Source organism: Ovis canadensis, chromosome 14, assembly GCF_042477335.2.
Source record: "Ovis canadensis isolate MfBH-ARS-UI-01 breed Bighorn chromosome 14, ARS-UI_OviCan_v2, whole genome shotgun sequence".
Taxonomy (NCBI): Eukaryota; Metazoa; Chordata; class Mammalia; order Artiodactyla; family Bovidae; genus Ovis; species Ovis canadensis.
In genome coordinates this window covers 15,604,616-15,629,715 of record NC_091258.1, presented here as the reverse complement: position 1 = coordinate 15,629,715, position 25,100 = coordinate 15,604,616, and the positions used below count along the sequence as shown (strand labels likewise).

Genomic DNA, 25,100 nt, shown 5'->3' with positions numbered 1-25,100 from the left:
ATGACCCTTTTCCTTTCCCCCTTTCCATACTGTCCCTTCAGAAGGAAGTCACTAGGAGCAGCCCACAATTAGGAAGTGGGAAGTTATGCTTCCTCCCTTCAGGGGGAAAGTTCTACATAATTTATTTACAATTCTTCTGCACAGGAGACTTGTGAGTTTTCCCTACTTATTAATTTAGTCAATCTATCCAGTTACACGTAATGCCGATTCAGAAGTGTTAACTCGTCTCCCTGTGGGAAACAACTTGACCAACTCGAGGACAGTGCTCATGGGCAATTCCTTTTGCCTTTAGTCTAACTGAAAACTCCATTCATGTAAGTCAGCACCTGTTTCCTCCACCCTCTTCAGAGAGGTCACTTTATATGTTTAGAAAGATAGATTCTCTTGTCGCAGTCTTCATTCTTGCCTGGGATCCGCCAACCTCCTAAACGATCTTTTAGAAATCTGCCTCCACTAAGGCTCACTCTTGGTGTTGTAAAGTTTTATAGGTTATGAAAAATGTGTAATGTCAGGTATCCACCATATAAGTTATCAGAGTACAGAGGCTAGAGAAATACCTTAAGCAATCCCACAAGAATGCAATCATCCAAAAGCTAAATGTGGAAAATTCTACAGAACAAGCATCCTAGTTTCTTTAACACGCAAATGGCATGGAAAAATGGGGGAGAGGGAAACTGTGGTAGATTAAGAGAGGCTTATGAGACACATTAATCAGTTGCTCTGTGAGGGCTTTCCCTAGATCTTGATTTGAACTAACCAACTGTAAAAGAGACTTTTTTTGATTTTTCTTTTTAAAATTTTTGGCAGTGTGACAGGTGGGATCTTAGCTCCCTGACCAGGGGTTGAACCTGCATCCCCTGCACTGGAAAGCTTGAGTCTTAACCACTGGATCACCAGGGAAGTTACAGAGACAACTTTTGAGATGCCAGTTAAGCAACACATTGAAAGTGGACACATGGATTCATTTCAAATGTGGTTGGGGAGAAAGACCCAAGTAGGAGTTTGTATTCCTGGTTTGACTGGGAAGGAAAACAAAGACAAGAATAGCTTTATCTCAGTAAAGTTACAACACGTTTTTTCAGTTTCTGTAGAAGGAAAACCAAGCTTGGAATAGCTTCAAGAGCAGCAGCCACATCACTCCCCAAGATCCTGGGATATGCCCAGTGGGAGAGTGGAGACAAAGGGATGCAACTGGTTTTTCCTTCACTTACCTGGTAAATTGCTGTTCCTCCTTAGGACTCCTCTTCCAGGAATTCTTCCTGGCTTGCCTTACTGCAATAGCCCACCCCATGCCCCAAGAGCCTCCCTGCGCTTTCCTTCTCAGAGCCCCATCAAGATGCACTCTGTGACACTGGATATGGGCCTTGTGCAATGAGAAAGCTCAAGGGTACTGCCAAGCCCCTGAGCCTGGCTGGAGCTCTGGGTACTCGGACCACAAGAAGCCATTGCATAATCTCAAGTAAGGTAGTGGCTGCTGTTCTGTTTCCCTTTGGTTCAATAAACCTCACCTCTCCTTCAAGAAGTACTGACTCAGCAAGGTCTGGCAGGGCCACCTTAAGGCTGCACCACCTTAAGCAGCCCCGCCCCCAGCACAACCAATAGCCCCGGGGTGGTAACTGGCGACTGCACAGCTATGGCCAGCCTGCTCCGGCCTACAACTTGGGGACTGTTCTCCTGGAGGGGCTACTGCTCCAGGGGGACGCAGGTGGGTAGGAGGGGAGGGGCCCATTAGAGGGTGGGGGGCCCGGCTCCGTGCTGCCCCAGCATTCGGAGATCTCCGGGGGAGGATCGCTGGGCTCACCCCATGTCAGATGTGGGCGTTGAGTGAGGGGGCCTGGAGGGTTTCAACTCCAGAGCTCCCCTTTGGGGCTCCGAAACACACACACATTTTGAAAGAATGCCTGGGAGGCAGGAAGCTGGTTCTAGGCCAGGTCCTGTCATGGATTCGATGGCCTCTTTTCCCCGTCAGTAAAATGGGAAGAAATACTCAGAAGGGCTCCAAGAGCCCTAAGAGGCCCCGGCCAACGTGGGCGGGGCTCTGGGTGCCGCAGTTCACGGGCAATGAAGCCCCACCCCTCCCCTCCCACCAGCCAGGGGGCCCCAGCTATCTCTGAGTGACCCTGCCAACGCGTGTTCCTGCCCTGTAGGGCAGACTCAGCGCGGGCTTTGTGGAGGCCCTGAAGGCAGTCGTGGGGAGCCCGCACGTGTCCACCGCGGCTGTGGTCCGAGAGCAGCACGGGCACGATGAGTCCATGCACAGGTGGGTTCCCCTCCGCATCAGAAGCCCCCGGGAGCGAGGGTCCTGGAGTGTCTTCGGCCCCCTTTTGGGCGCTCCGGCATTCTCCACCTCTCCTCTATGCCCCCAGAAGGGTGTTCTCTACCCACTGCGCAGCCTCAGGCCCTGCAGTACCTACACACACGAGCAGGACCTGAAGGTGCCACACACCCACACTGCTGAGGGTCTGCTTGCAGGTGCCAGCCTCCGGACGCCGTGGTGTGGCCCCAGGATGCGGAGCAGGTCGGCCGGCTGGCAGCCCTGTGCTATGGCCAAGGCGTGCCCATCGTCCCCTTCGGCACAGGCACCGGGCTGGAGGGTGGAGTCTGCGCGGTCCAGGTGCGCGCTGCGGCTGGCCTCGGCGGGCCGGGCTCTCCCGTCACACTTGCCCCAGGGGCGGCGGCCTCCTCCACCACGCGCAGCGCCCCTTACCAGCCATCCTGCTGGGAGGCTGGCCACGAGCTGAGGTCCTCCTGGAGGAAGACCTAGGGCAGCCATCCTTTGAATGCCTCCCGCCAGGGTGGCGTCTGTATCAACCTGACCCGTATGGACCGAATCCTGGAGCTGAATCCCGAAGACTTCTCTGTGGTGGTAGAACCCGGCGTCACCCGCAAAGCTCTCAACGCCCACCTGCGGGACCGCGGCCTCTGGTTCCCTGTGGGTAGGCTGGGGTCTTTCCCCGGGCCTGGCGGGCTCCCTGGGAGCGGGGTGTTTCTGAGGCTCGGTGGGACCCCTCTGCGAGCCCCAAGCTGCCCTCTGCCCTCCAGACCCAGGTGCAGACGCCTCTCTCTGCGGCATGGCGGCCACTGGAGCCTCGGGCACCAACTCTGTGCGCTACGGCACCATGCGCGACAACGTGCTGAACCTGGAGGTGGTGCTGCCCAGCGGGCAGCGGCTGCACACCGCGGGCCGCGGCCGGCGCTTCCGGTGAGCGCCCTCTACGGGACCAGCCGGGGCCTCCTGTGAGCGCCCTTCCCCGGCGGCGGCCCCGGGAGAGGCGCGATAGGAGACTGTCCTGTGGCCCAAGCTGGTGGTCCAGTGGTGGGGGTTGTGCCAGGGAACGGCGGGGCTTCCCTGGCAGCTCAAGCTTCGAGAATCCGCCTGCGAGGCAGGAGCCCCAGGAGCCGCAGGTTCCATCCCTGGGCGGGGAAGATCCCCAGAGGAGGGCACGGCAGCCCCCTCCAGGGTTCTGGAGGATCCCAGGGACAGAGGAGCCTTGTCCACGGAGTCGCAGAAAGCTGGCCAGGACTGAAGCGACTTAGCAGGCGCGTAGGGGAGCGGCTGCCTGGGGGGTAGTCTGCGCCGAGGGCGGGCAGCCCAGACCTCGGGCTCTACTCCCTTCTGGCCTCTAGCCAGAGATCTGGCGGCATGTGGCCTGGGCGCTCATCTGCCTTGTGTTCCCCGGCCCAGGAAGAGCGCAGCTGGCTACAACCTCACCGGGCTCTTTGTGGGCTCCGAGGGAACGCTAGGTCTCATCACGGCTGCCACTCTGCGCCTGCATCCTGTCCCTGAGGCCACTGTGGCCGCCACCTGTGCCTTCCCCACCGTCCAGGCGGCGGTGGAGAGCACCGTACACATCCTCCAGGCTGCAGTACCTGTGGCCCGCATTGGTGAGCAGTCCAGGTGGGCTCCCCGGGGGAGGCCCCCTTTAAAGCTTCACTTCACCTGGCCTCTCCTTGGCCCCAGAGTTCCTAGATGAGGTCATGATGGATGCCTGCAACAGGCACAGCAAGCTGAACTGCTGCGTGGCACCCACGCTCTTCCTCGAGTTCCACGGCTCCGAGCAGGCGCTGGCAGAGCAGGTGCAGCGCACAGGTGTGTGGGGGTGCTGTGGGCAGGGGGCACAGGCTGCCCCCAGAGTAGAGCTTGGTGTGACTCCCCGTCCCCCACAGAGGAGATCATCCGTCATAACGGAGGCTCCCACTTCTCCTGGGCCAAGGAGGCAGAGGAGCGCAGCCGCCTCTGGGCAGCCCGGCACAACGCCTGGTACGCAAGCCTGGCCCTGCGGCCGGGCTGCAAGGTGAGCAGGCTGGGATGCAGGCGGGAGCCTTTCCTCGGCCTGGCACCCTGTTGTCCAGGGTGGCCAGCCGAGGCCCTGGCGGGCAAGACTGCCACATCCTTGGGAGGGAGCCCCTTCCTTGAGCCAGGCCCTGGGTGCAGGGACCGAGCAGTGGCAGCATGGTGCCCTTAGGAGTTTGAACACAAAAGGCAGACTTCCTGGAGGAATAGGTGGTGAAGGGGGGGTGGTAGCTTACGGGAAGGGGAGGCAGGGCCCCAGGCAGCCAGTGCTGGGGTGCCTGATCGGGGGTGGGGAGCAGGCGGAGCGCCCTGGGAACCTATCTGGGCCAGTCCTCTTGCTCCCCAGGGGAAACTGAGGCTTAGAGACAGAGCAGACACATGCAAGCAAGAGGCCGAGCTCCCTGAGCCCATCTGTAGCCTTGACCCCTTAACTTCTGGGCACGCCGGGTGAGGGGGGATCGCTTATGGAGCTGCCACAACTCAGGGCTATTCTACCGACGTGTGTGTGCCCATCTCCCGGCTGCCGGAGATCCTGGTGCAGACTAAAGAGGACCTGGAGGCCTGGAGACTCACAGGTTCCGCCAGCCCCCTGCGGGCGCGTGGGGCAGGGCAGGGGGGAGGCCAGGGCCACAGCTCTGTCCTCTGGGCCCCCAGGAACCATCGTCGGGCATGTGGGCGACGGGAATTTCCACTGCATCCTGTTGGTAGACCCCGAGGACCCTGAGGAGCTCCTCAGGGTCCAGGCCTTTGCAGAGCAGCTGGGCAGGTAAGAGCGAAGCGGGAGGCAGGGCAGGAAGGCGGTGACAGGGGCGGGGCGGGGGCGGGGGGAGCTCCCGCTGAGGGTCCCTTCCGGTTGCCTCCCAGGCGCGCACTGGCGCTCCACGGCACGTGCACCGGGGAACACGGCATCGGGCTGGGCAAGCGGCAGCTGCTGCTCGAGGAAGTGGGCGCGGTGGGTGTGGAGACCATGCGGCGGCTCAAGGCCACGCTGGACCCCCGAGGCCTCATGAACCCAGGCAAGGTGCTGTGAGGGGCCCTGGGCACCTGGCCCTCAAGCCCCCAGAGTGGCACCTCCCGTTCTGGAGCCTGTTTGCAAGCCCCCAGACTCTGCAGGGGTCTTCCCCAGCTGGAAAGGCCTTCACCTGTCTTTTTAAACGCACCTGAGGCCATGGGGAGGAGAGAGAAGCTTGGACAGGCCTCTGGCTTCTCCCCAGCTCTCTTGCTGTCCTCAGGAGCCTTTGCTTCAATACAATTGCTGGGGGTCATTCCCAGTGAAGCAGCTTCCTCTCTGCTCTGACACATCCGGGCCTGGGTGGGCACCATGGGTCACCCCAAAGACTAGGTCCACTCCTCTCCTCGGCCTCCACAGCCCAGGACAGGAGGACAAAAGCTGGGGACGCAGCACGCATAGCCCAGCTCCATCTGCCTGGTGAGGGGAACGCCCCTTTGCTGGTGGGGAAGGGAAGTTCTGCTCCACGTTGTCAATCCTGCGCTCTCCCCCACCCCAAATAAACTTGAGCCCCACTTGCAGCTATCTGGAGATGAGCAAGCTGCAGCTGTGAATGGCCTCCTGTGCCTGCCCACCTCTCCTCCTCCAGATTCTCTGTCCTTCCATGATGCCCTCATCCCTCACCCGGCCTCTGCTCTTTGACCTGTTGCAGCCTGAGGAGGGGACACTGCTCAGGTTGCAGGAGGAAGGTCACTTAAGGGGACTCAGGTCCCTGTCCCAGTTGCTCTGCCCGTGAGAACCCCAGGACCTGAGGGTTAAACCGTGGCCATCCTCACTATAGACTTCCCCCACTGAGCCCCCAGACTGGGCTCTAGAACATTCTGATCATGTCCTTCAAATGGCTGCTACCAAGCACTGGAGTGATTTTCCTGGTCCCACATCTGTCCACGGTGTGGTATGTTTCTCTACCAGCTTTCTTGACTCTCAACGTCAGGCTCTGTCCCCCCCTGAGGCCTGCCCCAGGCTTGGTCACAATTTCTAGCCAGAGCTCCTCGTCCAGGGTGCCTGGTAGTTGTTCCCCCTAAGCCCACGCGAGGGCGCCTGACACCACAAAGCTCAGACACCAGTACCGCCTGGGGTGTCTGCTCCCCTCGCAGGGACTTACAGCTCTCAGCTCTGGGCCCCCCATTTCCCAGGGTACAGCAGATGCCTGGAGCCCAAGAAACAGATCTCCAAGCTCCCACCCACCTGCAGGTCCCAGGAGCCTCTGGTGCAGGCCCACCTCCCTCCCTGGTAACCTTGGCCCTCAGGAAAGAGGATGAGCAAGGGGTGCAGGGGAGCCAGCGTCACCCCCCAACTCACATCACTCCTATCCTCCTAAGACCCTGCCTCCACCCCATCACCCATCAACTGTTCAGGCCCCCAGCAGAGGCAGCCCCTCTAACTGAGACAAGCTTGGTTCGAACGACTCCTCTGCCAACACCAGGCTGAGCCCCGAGTTCGCTCTTCTGACATTTCTGTCCCTTGGATGTACCAGGGGTAGTGTGGGGCAAGTTTCATGTCCCCCCACTCCCCAATAAAGGAAACAGCAACACTCTAACCATCAGCCACATGAACTCACTGGTGCCTCCCCTGCACGCAGGCTGCCTCCCGCCAGCAGTCCTCCAGGGGCAGCATTCTGCAGGGCCAAGGCTCCTCCCTGGTGTGCCACCCCACCCCCCAGTGCCTGGCAACTAGTAGGTGCTCAGGGAATGGCCATTTCCCCACAGTTCTTTATAAGGAGAAGCTCCAAACATGCAGGAGAGTTGAAAGAACAAGCACACTGTTCACTGAAGATTCAACAATGAATATTCTTACCTGGCTTGCTTCATGTGTATCGCTGGAAAATCATTTGGAATTGAGTTACAAATTTTTTCACGTCATTCACCTATACAATTCAGCATGTTTCCTAGGAATAAGGACCTAAAAACCTTGACATGATTAAATGGCTACTGTGCGTGCTAACTTGCTTCAGTCGTGTCTGACTCTTCGGGACCCCATGGACTATAACCTGCCAGGCTTCTCTATGGTATTCTGCAGGCAAGAATACTGGAGTGGGTTGCCATGCCCTCCTCCAGGGGATTTTCCTGACTCAGGGATTGAACCTGAGTCTCATTATGTCTCCCGCATTGGTAGGCGGTAGTCCCACGAGTGCTGCCTGGGACTACTAGATGACTAGTTTTAGTGAGGTGCCCTTTGCCCAGGAAGCCACCCTCTCCAAGTGTGCAATCCACTTGGCAATCCTCCAATAGCAACCCACTCCAGTATTCCTGCCTGGAAAATCTCATGGACAGAGGAGCCTGGCGGGGTACAGCTCATGGGGTCACAAAGAGTCAGACATAACAGCCGAGCGTGCTGAGCCCTTGGCAGAGGGAGTGGGTGGAACCCACCTCCTAGTTCCTGCCAATCCCCCCTGCCCTCAGAAAGGCAGAGCTCCGGAGAACCGTTTGGCTGGAGGATGACAGACACCAGTTCCATCTGGGAAGTCAGGACAACCCCATCCCACCCCCGCCCAGAAGCCGGCAATCTGGGGCTGAATTCAAAGGACACGGCCACCAGCAGAGGGCTGTAGTGAGCCGGGTGGGAGTGAAGTCCCTGGGGGTGGGATAAACGCCAGCACAGGAGCCTGGAATAGCACCCGGGGCGTGGGCTCCAGCCCTCCTCTCACCCAGCTCACCCAGGGTGCCGCCAAGGCTGCCAGGTCTAAGCCACGGAGGTGGGCACATGGTTCCCCCCTGCCTGCAGGCCTAGGGGTCAGGCAAGGAGACGTTCAGGGCCAGCTTTGCTGGAGGAATTAAATATAGAACAGGGAGACACAGTTGCCAGGCAGAAGCAGGAGGTGCTGTGAATAGAACAGTGCTTTCTGTGGTGACAAAGCCATGAGAGAGCCTGCTATGCATGTGCCAAGGCCTCTGGGCAGATCCTCTGACCCTCACGGTGACCTCTGAGCTGTGACTTTGTTCCCACTTCACCTGTGGGGCATCTGAGGTTTAGATGGGAGTCCTTTCCCCAAACATGGTTCTGCCAGGCAGAGAAGCCCCATACAGACAGTTTAGAGCCCAGGTTCCTGCCCCCGTGCAACTGCAGGTTTCCGGGGTCACCACTCCACCAGCTTGGACCCAAACTCCTCTCGAGTTTTTCTCTGGAACGCTGGACATGCTGGGGCCTTGGCTCACAGCTGCCCACCAGCCTGCAATGCACAGAGCAGGTGCTTCAGCAAGCATCTGACAGAACACGACTGCAGGGCCTTGGCGGGGTCAGAGCCCACACGCAGGGGGCTAGAGGCCGGCAGAGCATGTGTCCCCCTCCTGAGCTGCCCTCGCAGGCCCTGCAGTGCCTCTCCGGGAGTGGGTCTGGCGCAGAGACAGAGGCCAGGTGGGCACTGGTACCCCCTGCCCTACACTTCCCACCCTGCCCAAGGTGTGCCAACTCTGATGAGCCCAGAGTGGCTGGTTCTAATTCAAGGGCTCTGAGCTGGCTTAGCTCCAAAGCAAGGCCTCTTTCTGGGCCTCAATGAAGCATGCCCGTGAGTCAGCATGGAGACTCGGCCGGAGCAACAGGAAGGGCAGGGTGCAGAATGGGGAGCCAAGTATGGTGGTAGGGGGGGAGGTAATGCCTGGAAGAACGCGAGTCCCTACAGCCTCCACCGGCTGCAAGATACTTGCCCAGCAGATTTTTCCAGAAAAGTTCTGTCACAACCACGCCACGGGTGACGGCAGATAGATTCCATGAGGCTTGAGCGGGTTTGTAAACCTGTGGGACTCCAGCCTGCCCTGCCCTGCCCTGTTCCCTCACCCATGAATCCCTGCTGACACACTAGTAGCCCCAACACTAGCCTGAAGGAAGGCTAAGGTGGGTGGGCAAGAGACCAGGGACAGAGACCTTCAATGCTCACTTCTTGGTTGTGTAATAACACTTGATTAAAATGAAGTCACACAGTGCATCTTTTATTAGACATTATTTTAATACCATATCAAAACACCTTGACTAATGAAGAAAGCCTTTTCCCCCAGCTTTGAACATTTTTTTAAACATTTTATAAGGTTTTTTTTTGTTTTGGATTTTAATATATAAATACAGAAACCTATCTTGCCGGAACTGATGTCACATGTGAACATCAACAGCTAAAATGTTCTCAAACAGAATGCCTGAAAACAGGGGCAGCTGTACATATCCTTTTAGTCTTTTGTTTGTCTAAGTTTTCTGGAAAAAAGAAAATACACAGGGGTCTAGGAAAAACGTTCAGGCATTTTTGCAGGACACTTGTGATTGTTAAATCCTCTGAACTGACCAGAACCAGAAGGGAAGTAGGAAGGAGAAATGGGAAGAAGGGGGAGAAGGTCCTGATGGACTCGTTTTTGGCAATGAAGTCAAGATATTGGGGTCCCCAGGGGAGAAAAGTGCAAAATCAAGCCAGAAAAATGGGGGGGGGATCGAACTAACAAAAAAACCAAGGCAGAGTGGTTGATGGAGAGGCTGCTGGATGCCGGGCACAGGAGGGCTGTGAGCTCGCTCTGCGCCCTTGGGACTTGAGTGGCAAGAACCCGGCTCTGTTCGTTTGTCACTGAGTGGGTTCTGGCCGGGCAGCAGACAGCGATCTGTAAACATCACGAGGGAAAACACCAGTCGACACTAGACTTTTTGCTTTTTTTATAATTTTTTTTTTTTTGTAAACACTTTAGAGACAGACCCACAATGCCTTTCAAAAGTGAAAAAGAAAATGCCCTTTCCCTCCTGGGATGAGGATGAGGGGAAGGATAGCGGGTGATTCTTTCTTCTCTCAAACTGGCTCTCATCCAATCTGGTGTCCTCGGGGAGAAAGGGGGACCATTCTCTGGAAGTCAGTGCAGGAGGGCGCCCTGTTCCCACTGCTGTCCCCAGCTCAGCTCTGCCCCAGTGTCTGAAGCCTCCTCTCAGGAACGGGGCCCTGGCTGTCCCTGTGGGGACCGGAAGATGTCAGTCGCGCTTGGTGGGCCCAAGGCCGGCCGTGTGTGTCCTGCGGAGGCCAGGCTGGGGCGCCCCCTGAACCGGACGTCATGCTGGGAATTGGGACTCGCAGCCGGTGCCAGGCTCCATGCCCTCTGCCTCTTTCTTCCCCTCGCGTTTTCTTCACCCCACGTCCTCAGTTTTTGAGGAGAAGGTAAAAAGAGCAAGTGTCCCTGAATAGTTTGACATCGTCAGCTGTTCTGGGGGTTTACTTGGGATAAATGAAACAAACCTAACAAAGAACAAAAGAAAACAAAAAAACAAGAGAAAGAGGGAGACGAAGAGAGAGCGAGAAAGAGAAAGAACAGAAAGAGGGCCCTGAACCCCTGGGTGTGAGATGAGGTCGGTTTTGGTTCCTCTGGGGGTGTCGTCTGTTTGGCGGAAGGGACAAGTAGGATGGAGACAGGAGAGGACATTCAGCAGTAAAGTAAGGTGCCCGAGGGACACACGGGCTACACAATGGTTACAGGGTGGGAAATGCCCACCACCTGATGGGTACTCCCCTATCTGGGGAGGAAGCTGGCTGGGCTAGTCTGCAGTACAGTCAGGGACCTGGGCTGTGGTGGCAGGGCCCCAAGTCTGACTCATCTGAAGGGGGTGAGGGAGGGGGCCAGAGGAGGGAAAAACCTGGTGAGGTGACTGCTGACAAGTGCTGCAGGGACAATGCGCGGTCCTGTTCAATGACCGTGATGTCCACGTGGGAGTGCAAGCGAGATGTCCCCATCCCCAAAGAAGCAGGACCCCCCACCCCCACCCGGGTGAGGACCTGCTCCACAGCCCAGGGAGCACAAAGCACAGCACTGGTCCCAGGCTTCCCCCACTCAGCACTTTGTGAAGCTCCTGCTGAACCTCCTTCAGGGAGATTTGCCCTCAACGTCTGGACCACACTGATCTTTTCCCAACTCCACCTCCACTCTTCTGGACGACCATGCAAGAGTGGACTCTGAGGCTTCCCAGGAACCACTCCCACCTCACAGAAGCACTGCTGCTTAGACCCTCTTCCCTCGACCCCTTTCAGTGGGGAGGTGGGGCGGTGTGTGAGGGCAGCTCAGCAACGCCCTCCCCACTCCAGGGCCCGAATCACTGGCTCACCATTGAGAGGAGTCAGCAAGCGAGCCCAGCAGGGTCAGTCCGCAGGGTGTTCTGGACAAGATCTGTTCACTTCAAACCACGAGTCTATGCAACTGAGCGGGGAGACGGCAAGGGGGATGCGTCACCGGCTGAGCAGCGGTCTCGGAGCAGGATTCCTACGTCTCACCCGCGAGGACCCGACACCCACTGTCTACTGGCAGGAAGGAGCAGAGCACTCAGATGGGTGCTGGCTCAGCCGGAGGCCCCGTGCCGTGAGGCGGGGTGGCGTGGGCCTAGGCCCACAGGAAGCGGGGAGCGCGGCCTCGAAAAGGATGAGGCCTCGGGGGCGTGGAGCACGGGAACACGGCACAGCTACCAGAGAGACGGCGAGTGCGGGGGGGCTGCGAGGGGCGGCCAGGCGACCGTCTCCAAGGCTTGAAGGGCAAGGAAGGCTGGGCAGCGCCCTGAGCGGGCCGTCTCCTGAGGCTCTCTGCCCGGCTGTGGCGGGCAGCCAGCAGCCAGCCCTCCCGGGAGAAGGTGGCCCGAGGGGTGGAACTCAGGAGCCCCAGGCAAAGGCCGGCAGTGAAGTCCTGGAGTCACAGAAAGGGCTGGCCAAGCCTGTCTTTTCGAAACAGGAACCAGACTGGCTATTTGCGTATGTCTCCCCGAGAGCTAGAGGGTCCTGTCCCCAGTTCTGGACGCGGGCGGCCTGGCGCTGGGCCCGGGCCCAAACCCTCCCCGGCCCTCACTCGCGCCCTCCCCGCACCAGCCGCATCCGCGCGTGGCCCCGCGGCCGCGGCCCCAGCCAGGCTTCAGGAACGCCTGCGTCAGGAAGCGGCTCGGGGCCGAGGGGCCGAGAGCAGCGGCGGCCTGAGTGAGGCGTCTTCTCTCCAGTTGGAAACAAGACACAGGCCGGAGCTGGAGCCCGAGACGAATCTCGGCCCTATTATGGAGGGGCCCGCCCCACAGGTAGTGAATGTGGGCGGGGCCTGGGAGGAGCCTCCGGGGCCGAGGGGCGGGGCCTGGGGCCGAGGCAGCCAGCAACTCCCTCGTGCGGGCCCCGCGGCACAGACCAGGGTCTGCACACGGCGGAGCAGTGGGGGCTCGTGGAGACACACGGAGACCCAACCTCCCAGGGGGCCGGGGATCCACAGGCCTCCCCGGCTCTGCGCCCCGCACGTCCAGACGTCCCCAAGGGCTGGGCTCTGCTTCAACGCCGCCCAGGGTCCTCGTGACGGCTGTCTCTCTCCCCACACCACAGGGAAGGAGCCCTCTGGGGTCTGGGTGTGGCTGAGCCGGGCCTGCCAGCTCCCTCGTACCTTTTGTGATAAATGCACAGGCAGGGCAGCCTGGCTATCGTGTCCCCCTGAAGCAGCTCCTCCAGGCAGATCACACACTCACCCGCGTCTTTAGTCAGCACGTCATCTGCAGAGAGGGGACAGTGGGAGAGGATGGGGGTCAGTCACCAGCTGGCCGGGCTCTGAGAGCTGGGTGGGACGGCGTGGGCCGCCTGAGTGGGTGAAAGCCTGAGGCGGACCTTGACGTGAAGGTCCTCACTGCAGACGCCAGACATGTAAACCTCACGCCAACTATCTGAGGACAAAATGGGATTAATCACCAAATTCACAGCCCAGGAGACAGAGGATGAAAATGGACGGGAGAGGGAGACACCCGGAGCTGGGCAGCAGGAGACAGACTGGCTCCCTGGACAGACTTTCCTCTAAACATACACACAGGCCAGGGAAAAAAAATGGTGATGAAGAGAGTTGGACTAGGCAAGAATGAGGGGGAGAAACAGGCACTCTAGCCAATATACATGCACACAGGATTATTCACAACAGCGGGTGGGAAATGTCCACTAGCTGATGGAGAAATGAACCGTGTGGACCCATGCAATGGAGTATCACTGAGCCAAGAAAGGTGAAGGGCTGATGTGGGCCGCAACATGGAAGCACCTCGACAACATGGTGTGAGTGAAAGAAGCTAGACGCAAAAGGCCACCGGCTGTACGATTCCCTTCATGCGAAACGTCCAGAAGAGGAAAGTTTAGAGGCAAAAAGTTAGGTCAGGGGGCACTGGAGACTGCGTGCTTCATGACTAAGGGATTTTCCTCCTTTTTTTTTGTGGTAACATGAGATGTACCCTCCTGATAAAAATGTACAGTACACTACTGCTGGGGGCATCATGTTGCAGAGCAGACCAAGAGGCTTCTCCATCTCACGTAACTGAAACTCTCTACCTCTTGAAAAGCAATTGCCTGCTTCGCTCTCCTCTGCCAGCCACCCTTCTGCTCTCTGGTTCTATGGAGTCGACTGTTGATGCCTTTAGATCCTTCATTTAAGTGGAATCATACAACGAGGTCCTTCCGGGGTGATGAAATGTTTGCAACTAGACAGAGACGGTGGTTGCACAATGTTGTTAATGTCCTAAATGCTACGACACTGTTACGTGCGTGTTAAACACATTTTAACTCAATTAAATAAGGGAAAATCTTTGGCCACCTCATGTGAAGAGCTGACTCATTGGAAAAGACTCTGATGGTGGGAGGGATTGGGGGCAGGAGGAGAAGGGGATGACCGAGGATGAGATGGCTGGATGGCATCACCGACTCGATGGACCTGAGTTTGAGTGAACTCCGGGAGTTGGTGATGGACAGGGAGGCCTGGCGTGCTGCAATTCATGGGGTCACAAAGAGTCAGACATGACTGAGTGACTGAACTGAACTGAACTGGGGGGAAAAAAAAAGGACACCTTACGCTCCCACCAGAAAAGAATGAATGGAAGGAAGCTGCCACGCATGGCCCCGGGGAAGCTGTAAGCACAACAGCGCAAGCAGAGCTGGGGGCAAGGCCAACACCCTCTAGGATGTTCCTGTGACATTCTGGGCACTGGCGACTCAAGTGAATAAGCCATGGTCTCAGGACTCAGGAAACTCACAGCCCAGCAGGGGAGGGTGAACAAGACGGAAATGAACAGCATGGGGATTCCTGGAAGTCTTAGGACACACACATATCCAGATGTGAGAGGTGTGGGAAGCGCCTGGGCAGGGTGGGGACGGCTCAGGGAGGGGTGGTCCAGGCGAGGGGACAGCCTCTGTGCACCTGGGGGGAAGGATGCTGCTGCAGAGTCGTGGGGCCACGGGGAGAGGAGAGACCAACTTCCTGAGGACAGGCTTGGGACCTGCATTCTGTTGCGGGGCCTGGGCTTTCGCTGGTTCACTGAGGGGCCCTCGAGTCGCGCTCTGATCACATCTGGTTTTCTGCAACCACTAAAAGTGACTGGAAGAGCCCTCGGTGGGCAGCCCGCTCGGGAGGCTGATGCAGCCTGGCAGGAGAGGGGAACTCAAGGCCAGCGCCAGCACTGGGGGCGGGAGGCTGACAAGAACTGGAGCAGCTGGGCAAATAGAGGGGTGGGGCACAGGCGGGCGCTCGTCATGAAGAGAGGGAGCCCAGGAGGAGGGGGCCAGCTTGGGACTGAAAGATGAGCTCAGCGCTGGGTGGGAGGTGCTGAGCAGGAATCTCCCCGGGGACACGGCCAAGGAAACCTCCCAGAATTTGCACAAGTCCAGATCTGGGGTTTAGAGGAGAGATGTGGGCCACAGCGGGAGGTGGGGGATACAGAGCTTAGACAAACCCAGAGAGCAAACGACTGAACCAGGTGAACTCTAGTAACTGAAAGGCAGGTGAAAAGAGGTGAAGTCAGCAAAAGGCTACCTAGACGTTCTCAAATCCACAGGAGAAATATCCAGAGGGTGGCTTCTGGATATGAAAACAGCAGAGCCTGAAGCAGGAGAAAGCACTCCTGAAAGATTTTAATTGATCGTGGACACGGCCAGTGATACACACGGAGATTTCACATGTGTGTGTTCAATGAGCCTCAGGGTCTTACAAGCCAGGCAGGACACCCGGTTTATTCTTGATTGGCAAACGGACAACGCGGCCAGAGAACCAGACACCTTGCTGAAGTCAGAGGGCATGAATGGGGAGCGGGCTGGGGACCCTGGGAGCTTGGGGAAGCAGGCGGTGCCGACATGCAGCACAGAGCCCAGGAAGCGGCATCTCCCCACTGCTGAAGGGAGGAGGAGCCCAAACCCGGCAACAAGTCTGAGTGGGTTGAGTAAATCTCCCTGTCCCAATCCTCACGGTGCTAGGAATCAGCAGCCCCCAGGTATCCCTGAGTGCCCAGCAGGGGCGGGAACACAGCTGCAGCCAAAGTCTGGCCACCACCCAGATCCTACAGGACTTCTGCTCTCTCATGCTGGGAGCCCGCCGTCAGCTGCCAGGGGACCTCGCCGCCCAAAGGAGAGGACCCTGAACCATGCTGAGATTACTATGCAGATGGACTCCGATGCCTCTGGGCTGGGCACCCCGAGGTCCCCAGAGCAGGGGGGCTTGACTGATCCTGGTCAATGAGAACACAGAACCAAGCTGTTCTTTCTCCTCAAGCCCCACAAGCCCCAGCTTCCTGATACCACGTGCAAAGCCAGGGTCTCTTGCCTGGGAGGAAGTGTGGAAGTGAGCCTGGCCTGAGGGGGGCTGCTGACAGGGCCAACGCTCAGCTCTCAGGCAGACCAGAGACGCAGCCCGGGGTGGTGGGCAGTGTGTCCTGCTGCCGGGGCGGGGGTGGGAAGTGGTGGCACACTTCTGCCCGTCCCCAACAGCTGCCGTTCATCACAGAGGAGTGGCTGAGGAGGAGAAGAGGGAGCCCTCGCTTCTCTGGGGCCAGCTCCAGGCCACCAGTGTCACACACACAGCCCGCTGAACCCCAAAGACACCGCGGGGTCAGGGCTGCAGCTTAGGCTGTGGGTAGCAGCCAGGACCCCCACGCTGCTCCTTCCACTTGGCCAACCTGTCCCCGTCCTTCAGAGACCAGGCGACAGTCTCTCCTCTGGAGCTGGAAACCAGCACCCACCTCACCTATGGCTGCAGCCCTCCCTTCGGGTGGGGGGAGGAGCCTGTCTGCAGGGAGCACAGACCCAACGTCACCCAGTGGGACTCTGGAGGGGCACAGGGTGGGTGTGCACACTGGGGGCTGAACCCACGTCCCCGGGCCTGTGGCGCTCACAGCCCTGGTGAGCAGGACGGTGGGAGCCAGAGGAACAAGCCTCACACACGTCCCAGACAGGCTCCACCCGGCCTCACCTCCAGGCCAGGTGCCCAAGAGCCAGGCACCGCAGCCTCCTGAGGGCCGGGAGGGGGCAGTGCCACCCACGCCAGGCTATGTCAGCTCCCTTCCTGGGGAATTTCCAGGTGAAGGGGAGACTCCGAGTGGAGCGCTCCCCTACCAGCAGCAGTGTCCCACCCCAGCCCCCGGACTGCCAGCGCTGCCCAGGTAGGTTGGGTTTCCGTCATGACAAGCAGAGGGGGGTAAGCAGAGGGGGGTCCTCAGGCCCAAGGGGCTTCATTTTAGAGGCTGCCCTGGGGCCCTCTCCCCTCTCCCCAGGGCTCCCTCTCACCCACGCCTCACGCACCGGCAGCCAGGAGCCCTCTCCTGCCACCCCCTGCAGGAAGGGCACCTGCACAGGCACCCCCAGACAGACCCCAGGCCGCCAGACTCAGCCACTACTAGCATCAGAAACAGCTCCCAGCAGCGGCCCCACTAGCTTGGGCGAACTCCTAAGCCAGGACCTGGCTGCCCAAGGCCCAAGAAAGGCACTTCCATCCCAACCACGGGGTCCCTGAGAGCAGAGACACAGGCCAAAAAAGCACCATGGACACAAGTCTGCTGGCGGGGGGTAAACGAGCAGGAGGCACACCTATTTTGAGGGGAGCCAGAGTCCCTTTCGTTTAGAGAAACCTTGTGTGACATTCAGCATTTAGCTGGAGGCAATGACCTTTGGCAGAGAGAAGGGGTGGGCAGGCAGGACCTAAGAAGCAGAGCAAGGGTCTGTGCCCCAGAAGAAAGCTAAGCAGACAGGAGCTTTTAAAGCTGCTCTGACCGCCACCAAGCTCGCTGAATACTGCTGGCAAAAGAGCCTGCCACACGCCAGGCTCTCCCAGAGCCAAGGAGCCCTGCTGGTCGCGAAATCGGGGCCTCCTCGGTCCCTGGACTGTGACCCTTCTGTTCATGGCAGAACCAGGCTCCTCACCTCCAGATTCATTCTACTAGCTGACCAACATGAAGGTCAAAACCTGAGTGCGTGTTCTTGAGGATGCCAGTCTCAGAAACACAGAGAGACACTGGAAAGGGAGAGAAATTACAAGACCCCGTCAAGCTGGCCACATGTATCCAAGCAAATGGGTCCCCCAACTCCATTCTCACCCTTGAGGCGTCCATTCCGGGTTCAGAGCTGCCCTTAGAGGAGAAGAGAGGACAGGAGGGTCTGTGCTCTGGGGTGCATGCCCACCGCATCCCTGTGTCATCCCGACTCACGGGCCAGGTGCCCGTGCGGGAGCACCAGCTCCTGGTCTTTAAGGTTCTCCTGAGCACTGGGTGAACCAGTTAAACTAGTCTTGCCCTTCCTAAACTGGCCTTTTTTAAAAAAAAGTCTGGCAGGCGGCTACTGGAGGGCTTCCAACCCATGGCTCAGGCCAACCCTCATAATAAGAAAAATACTACTTTCTATCAGTCTCATTTAGGAGGTTTCTTCCCCCTACCCCGCCTCTTTGGCGGTTAATTTCACCTTATATAACTGCTATCAATTTCCTTAAAATTTCCCCAATTGGTGCTAGCATCTACAGAAAGGGTGTGCGTGTGTAGATGGGGAATCTCCTGGGAGTGACCAGGAATTTCAGTGAATCTTCATAAGAAAACAGCACATACCCACTAAGAAAGTCTCAGATCATCCCCTTCCCAGAAAGATTGAGAGTTTTACACCTCACAAATGCCGTAAATCTCTTCTTTTTTCCCTTTTTGGTAGAAAAGACAAAGTAGGATGATAAGAAGCCATTGGTAAAATATGACCTAGAGGTCTGAACTGGGATTTTGGCTTAAGGCCCCAAAAGGCCTGTGCCATATCTCAGAACAGGCCCCAGACCAGCCCTGGAGACTCTCACTCCATATACAGACCCCAGGTGGCAAATGCCTTCTTCATACCTGGAAGGTTTAGGTATCCTTAGACAAAGACTGCCTGTGTTAACAGTGCGCGCAGACGGGCGAGGCACCTTCTTTGCCTTAAGACAAATTCCACTGATGGGACCAGAAGCAACATGCTGCTCTTTGCCTTGGGTGATTAAGGACTGGCTTTTACAAAAGAGGTCCTCCCATTTACACTCACATACACATTCTCTCATGCACCCCCTCCCCTCAAATGGCCCCAAAAAGATGGCTTTTCAACTGTGTGTATGTCAGCTGCTCAACCGTGTCTGACTCTTTGCGACCCCATAGACTGTAACCCGCTGGGCTCCGCTGTCCATGGGATTCTCCAGGCAAGAATCCTGGAGTGAGTTGCCATTTCCTCCTCCTCTTCCAAATGGATCGAACCTGGGTCTCCCACACTGCAGTCAGATTCTTTACCATCTAAGCCACCAGGGAAGCTCCCAAGTGAAAGTCGCTCCATCGCGTCCCACTCTTTGCAACCCCATGGGCGGTAGCCCACCAGATTCCTCTGTCCATAGAATTTTCCAGACAAGAATACTGTTCTCCCTTCTCCAGGGGATGTTCCCAACCCAGGGATTGAACCCATGTCTGCCACATCGCAGGTGGCTATTTTACCGTCTGTCTGAGCCACCAGGGAAGGCTTTTCAACTAGAGGAGGGAGAAAATGGGAACAGACCAAGAATAATCACGGCAGGCCTCCAGCTGGCTGGCTAACCTCTGCTCCCTCTGAGGGGACGCTCAGTGTGAGTGTGGCTGGGTGAGGCCAGGAGGCCACGCAGGGCAACACGGGCACACCCATGCCAGGGCAAGACACTTGGGTTTGATCCCTAGGAAACGGCAGCCCACCCCAGTGTGCTGGCCCGGAGAGTTCCCTGGACAGAGGAGCCTGGTGGGCTAGAGTCCATGGGGTCCCAGAGAGCGGGCCATGACTGAGGCGACCGAGAACGCACCCAAGTCTGTGCACGGCACACTAGGCAGCTGTTCACTGTCACTCCGTCCACGGGGTGTCGTGGCGGGGGACTGGGGTTTCATGGAGTGCCTCGATGTACTCATGCCCAGCCCCAAGGTGGCAGGTCAGCTCTTAGTCCCAAGGTGGCAGGTCAGCTCTTAGTCCCAAGGTGGCAGGTCAGCTCTTAGTCCCCAAAGGTGTCCACACATCACATCTATTCTGCCCTGGATAGTCAGGCTTAAGCAGGTCGTGCAAAGCTCGGCCAGGACTCCCCTTCCCCACAGAGAGCTGGTGCTCCCGCAGACTTTCTGCTGTCAGCTGTGTGAGACCAAGGCCTGTCTCCCGACCAGACGCAAGAGGAGCTAAGCAGGTGGCAGAAAGGACGGGGCGCACTAGCCTCCTGAGGGACTCCCTCCCTGGCCCACTCCCCTTGCCCTACCCGCTTGGAAGGCAGGGTGCAGAAGCTGCCCAGAGGCCACCCCCCTGCCTCCTGCCCCAACCAAAACCTCACCATTGTAGGAGAGACGAGGTTTGCTCAGACACATTATAAAGTGCATTTCCATCTCATCAGAAGCCACGGACTTGGAGCAAATGGGGCACTTGAAACCTGAAAGAGAGAACAGAAGGAAATGTTTTGTTTTGTTTCCCCAAACCAAGCATATCCATAATAAAGGTGGAAACTCTTGTGTGACTCTGGCCGTGTGGGCTCAGAATCAACACAGAGAATGATGGTCTAGATACAGCCCACAACTGACTTCTGCATTAAGGCAACCAACATTTCATTTTTTTGTTATAGCCTCCACTTCCCATTTTTTTCATGGAGGCTCACCCTTAGCAGAGACACTACTTTGCCAACAAAGGTCCATCTAGTCAAGGCTATGGTTTTTCCAGTGGTCATGTATGGATGTGAGAGTCGGACTATAAAGAAAGCTGAGTGCCGAAGAACTGATGCTTTTGAACTGTGGTGTTGGAGAAGACTCTTGAGAGTCCCTTGGACTGCAAGGAGATCCAACCAGTCCATTCTGAAGGAGATCAGCCCTGGGATTTCTTTGGAAGGAATGATGCTAAAGCTGAAACTCCAGTACTTTGGCCACCTCATGCGAAGAGTTGACTCATTGGAAAAGACTCTGATGCTGGGAGGGATTGGGGGCAGGAGGAGAAGGGGACGATAGAGGATGAGATGGCTGGATGGCATCACGGACTCGATGGACGTTGAGTCTGAGCTCCGGGAGTTGGTGATGGACAGGGAGGCCTGGCGTGCTGCGGCTCATGAGGTCGCAAAGAGTGGGACACAACTGAGCGACTGAACTGAACTGCACACCCTTGTCATGCCCCTTGCCGAAGCCTACCAGCCATCTCTGGCATCAGACTTGAGTTTTCTTTGCATTCAGATCCTTTCCCAAGGGGGTCTAGTGGGCAGTGGGGACAGGGAGTCATTGAGCGAATCAAGGTGACTAAACAGTCTGTCTTTAAATATCAAAGAGTTAACATCCTTCCTGGAGAAGGAATCCCTACAGGTGTGGGCACCTCCACCCCTCAGCCTGAGCACCTTCCCTCCCACAGCCCCCGCAGCTGTCCTTGGAGAGTGAGCTCTCAGTGGGGTGGCCCTGCAGAGCACTCCCGAATGCCGCACATGCCTTGGCCATATGCCTCCAAGAGTGACAGCTGTTTCACAACCACAGGCGACTGACCCTGCCGTTTTATTCTCCAGGAAGTTTATTCATTACACACCTGGGGAGTTTCATCAAAGTGTATCAGCACTGGATATTTTGGCGGAGAACCTTTTGAGCTGAACTCCATTATGCATTGATCGCTTTTTTATAAATTATCTTTTGACTGATTTTTAAAGATAAATACAGATTTTTACAGATAAATACAAATCTTTCCAATTTTCCCCATTTTACTTTTATTAAAATTACTTTTCAAAGGGGGAACTCCCTCCCCGGCGCGCCAGTGGCTGAGACGCTTGTGCTTCCAGCGCGGGGGGACTGGATTCCGTCTCTGGGCCAGGGAACGAGATCTTGCATGCTGAAAGTAAAGATCCCACACGCCTCAGTGAAGACGTGGTGCAGCCAAATAAGTAAATATTGTAAAACAAAAGAAATGGGAAATTCCCTGGTGGTCCAGTGGTTAGGATTCTGCTTTCCCAGGTTTGATCACTGGACAGGGAACTATACCCTAAGCTCCACAGGCTGCACAGTGGAGGGAAAAAAAAAAACAACCTACTGGTTTCAAATAGAATACTTCACTTCCATTCTACTGAAAAGACTGAAAAGTCATCTATTTATTTGTCCACATCAAATTTTAAGTCTCCCTTATTGCGACCATAACCCCTACTTTCCCAGTCTGGAGTTTCCAGGTCAAATACAGGACGTCTAAATACTGTGGTGAAGATTTGACCCTTCTGTTAATTTTCAGCCTAAGTGTCCACACAGTTTCACTGGACGCGGGAGCAGTATCTACCATGAGGAGAGGGTTCAAGGCAAAGAGGAGCTCACAGCTTCCCCAGTGTCCTTCCCGAGGGGGCACGCTCACTCTGCAGGGCAGCCCCTGACCTGGACAGCTGGCGGTGCTGAGACAGGAAGAGGGCCGGCTCCCGGGCAGGGCACAGACCCTTGGCATGAGGTCTTCTCTGAACCCTCCTCTCTTCAGGGACAGGGCTCTGAGCTCCAGAACCAGACAGAACACCCACAGTCCAGCCCACTCTGGGCAAAGCGGACCTCAGACTCTGCGGCACCGACCCCATTCCCCCAGCCCTTTTCCTCAGAGATACTCAGCGTCTACGTGCATTGGCTAAAAAGTCCTGGAAGTGCTGTCATCTCAAGGACTCTGGCTGAGCTTTGAGAAAGGGCTGTATTTTCTGATCTCTGGGTGGTTATGCATCCATTAAAGACAACACCAGAACACAGAAAGGAAACTTGAGAGGGGAGGGTCCATCCCGCGTCCTAGCACAGGTGAGTCATGAACTCGAGTCTGGCGTGGTGAGAATGCTCTTCTAACCTCGTCCTTCTGTCTCCCTGAGTCTGCCCTCAGGCCTCTGCCCTGCAAATACACCAATACTTGTACTCAGTAACATTTCACAGAATGACCAGCCACTGGGAGACTAGTTGTTCACCCTTCTTTCTCACTCAAAAGACCAAGGTTTTGCGACGCTTTAAGTGACAAGATGCTTTCACTTTAAACTTGCCAAGTCAGGACCCTGCCTGCAGGCTGAGGGCCCAGGGCTGAGGGGAGGCCAGGATGGGCCTGACAGGCCCTCAGATACCACGTCCTGATGCGGCCACTGGGAGGTGGTACAGGGACTGCTCACTAAAGAAAAGCCCTTCGCCTTGTACGTTACTCACATCTCTGATTACTTAGCAGTCATGGTTGTTACAATGGCATCATTCGAACCTTTGCACCCCACCGTGATTCCCCGAGTATCCGAGAAGGGTCAAGTTACAGCCACGATGCTGGGAAAAAGGGACGCCCCGCAAGAAAGGTCTAGGAGGAAACGTCACTGGACATTTATGTCCTAGGAAAAAACAAGCTGAGATTCACAGGTTTAGGCAGATCCTTTCATCGTACAGATAAAGAAAGAGACCCTGGGAGGCCAACAGTCAAACAATTGAGGGGCTGAGCTGAGACCAGAATCAGATTTCTTAGCTCCCAACCTAAAGTCCTCGCCGTTGGAGAAGAAAGAGCTGACTGCAGGCGTGATATTGTGATTTCTAATCAGAAGCATATATGTGGCCTTTGTCCTGTTTCTGGCCCAGAGCTGAACTAAAACCCTTGGAATCCATTAACGTAAGGCCAGTAGCATTTGGGCTTCTGTCGTCACTTCCTGAAACAGCTCCAGAACCAAAGGTGAAAGAGTTAAAGGAGTGTTTATTTGTAACCATCCCCTTTGAGGTGACTTTTGGAAAGTCCCTAGATGATAACCTAAGGATGGGGTCTGGTTGCCAAGAGAACCAACCACGTGATTAGAAGACTGGAACTTCCAGCCCCACCCCTGACCTAGAGGCTCGACCAGTCACCAGCGGCCAGGGATTTAATCAACCATGCCTATGTGACGAAGTCCCCATCAAACCTCGAAGGAGAGGGTCTGGAGCTCTCTGGCTGGAGGTCTGGGGAGAGCGGTGTGCCTGGAGCCAGTGTGGCTCTGCCGTTCCCACCCACCGCGACCCCACCGCCCCCATCCGCCACCCCCCCACCCCGCCCACTGCCCCCAGCCCCCTCACCCTCCCAACCTGACACTGTGCACCTCTGTCCCTGGGCTGTTCCTGAGTTACATCTTTACATAATAGTGAGTGAAATGTTTCTGAGGTCTGGGAGAGGAAGGGGGCATGGGAACCTCCAATTAACAGGCAGCTGGACAGAAGCGGAGGTGACAACCTGGGCTTGTGACTGGCCTTGGAAGTGGGGGCTGTCCTGGGGGGCTGAGCCTGTGGGATCTGATGCCATCTCCAGGTAGATACCCTCAGAATTAAGTTAATTGCTCGGTGGTGTTGGGAAACACACCTCAGAACAGAGTTTTCAAAGAGGCGGGCTGGGAAATACTAGGTCTTGGAGGAAGTGCCACTATGGTAGGAGAGACCTATATTCTAATGAAAGCAGGGTAAGTACCACTTCCGTCACCCACCTCTGCATTTGTGTGTGTGTGTGTAAGGCCAAAAAAACAAAAACCTCAGGGTCTGTTGTCATGTGAACGGGGAAAGCCAAGATGACCTGGGTTTTCCAGCCTCAAGACCTTGGCAAGTTATCTACTCTCCCTGGACCTCAGTTCCTCATCTGAAAAAGAGACACATCTACTTCCCTTTGGAGGATCAAATAAGAAATCTGAAAGCGGGCTAAAATGGCGCTGAACAAAGGCACACCATCAGCAAGCCAGGCAGTGAGTAACGAGGAAGAACGCGGGGGACGGTGAGGGACGGGGGAGACGGACCAGCAGGGCACCCTGGCCACAGGTCATGCAGAAGTGAGCTGGGCCCGTCTCTTCAGAGCACAGGACTCTGGAGCACTGTGAACGGCGCGTCCTGTACAGCTGACAGGGAACTACACACCAGGCCCTAGCCTCTAAGGCACCGACTCATGCAGGTGATCATCAACCCCACTTTCGCTGATCTGGGCAGCTTTGCAGGTCTTCTCATTTGCTGGGAATATGAGGCGGGTCAGCATTAGCGTTAACTCTGTTTTGCAGAAGAGGACACCAGGGTAGGTCACCTGCCCAGGTAACGCAGCCAGAGGGCCAGGGCTGGCACCCAACAGCCAGGGAGTCTCGCCTCCCAGCAAGCACTGTGTTCCCGGGACCGTGGGACAGGCCGACCAGTACAGGAGGGTCACACAGCAAAAGGGACGTGAAATGCTACACACACACACACACACACACACACACACAAGGCATCCTCAAGCATTCGCCTCAAGGCTCCCACATCGTCCCAGCAATGCCCTCTGAAGCAACCGCGGTCCTGGATAACCCCACACACTGTACCAAGTGATAAGTTTATTTTCCCCTGGGAGTTCTATTAATACGGAAGGACCGAGTTCTGCTTTCCTCCTGGCACTGAGCCTGTAGCATTGGCTGTAAGATGCTGAGTTTGCAAACTACCTTTTAAATGGAACGTGAAGGGCAAAAGGTGAAATATGGAGAGCCTGGGGGGTGGGGGGACTAGTGACCCCCGCTCCCTTCCTGAAAGGTCCAGATGATCAGGATGGACACTGCTGCTTGCTGCCCCAGGCACTGCGTGGAACTGTGCAGTCACAGCTCAGCACCAACAGCCCTGCGGATGACAAGT

At 56.6% G+C, this 25,100-nt stretch overlaps 2 protein-coding genes across 9 annotated transcripts in view; one reads left to right on the top strand and one right to left on the bottom strand.

The window, feature by feature from the left end:
- The first annotated feature begins 779 nt into the window (after window positions 1–779).
- LDHD (lactate dehydrogenase D) lies at window positions 780–5,834 on the top strand. 5 transcript variants are annotated; one of them, XR_011248513.1, is made up of 11 exons: window positions 780–1,705; window positions 2,148–2,260; window positions 2,473–2,614; window positions 2,795–2,936; window positions 3,043–3,202; window positions 3,686–3,885; window positions 3,962–4,077; window positions 4,168–4,295; window positions 4,779–4,869; window positions 4,949–5,060; window positions 5,159–5,834. XR_011248513.1 is itself a non-coding variant. In XM_069549593.1 (11 exons), the coding sequence occupies exons 1-11, from the start codon at window positions 1,634–1,636 to the stop codon at window positions 5,322–5,324; spliced, it is 1,455 nt and encodes a 484-aa protein (XP_069405694.1). In that variant the 5' UTR covers window positions 780–1,633; the 3' UTR covers window positions 5,325–5,834. The 5 variants fall into 5 exon arrangements, 3 of the variants coding, with proteins under 3 accessions (XP_069405694.1, XP_069405695.1, XP_069405693.1); XR_011248514.1 differs by having other exon boundaries at window positions 3,686–3,898; window positions 3,999–4,077; XM_069549593.1 differs by having other exon boundaries at window positions 3,962–4,090.
- Window positions 5,835–9,227: 3,393 nt separating this feature from the next.
- Window positions 9,228–25,100, bottom strand: part of ZNRF1 (zinc and ring finger 1) — an 88,638-nt gene continuing 72,765 nt past the window's right edge. The window contains exons 2-5 of one of the 4 annotated variants that reach the window (XM_069549599.1): window positions 19,838–19,933; window positions 12,659–12,764; window positions 11,361–11,452; window positions 9,228–9,880 (exon numbers count right to left, since the gene is read on the bottom strand). In XM_069549599.1, the coding sequence (XP_069405700.1) occupies window positions 11,395–11,452; window positions 12,659–12,764; window positions 19,838–19,933 (260 nt within the window). In that variant the 3' untranslated portion in view covers window positions 9,228–9,880; window positions 11,361–11,394. Of the gene's footprint in view, window positions 9,881–9,920; window positions 10,501–11,360; window positions 11,453–12,658; window positions 12,765–19,837; window positions 19,934–25,100 lie in introns of those variants that run through there. The other 3 variants (XM_069549595.1, XM_069549597.1, XM_069549598.1) reach the window with 3 other exon arrangements.

Excerpts from the sequence above, each read along its gene's own strand:
- LDHD (XM_069549592.1), top strand. The coding sequence starts at position 1,634 with ATGGCCAGCCTGCTCCGGCCTACAACTTGGGGACTGTTCTCCTGGAGG. Across the intron at positions 3,886-3,961 it reads AGTACCTGTGGCCCGCATTG|AGTTCCTAGATGAGGTCATG; the intron begins GTGAGCAGTCCA and ends CCTTGGCCCCAG. Across the intron at positions 5,061-5,158 it reads TTTGCAGAGCAGCTGGGCAG|GCGCGCACTGGCGCTCCACG; the intron begins GTAAGAGCGAAG and ends GTTGCCTCCCAG.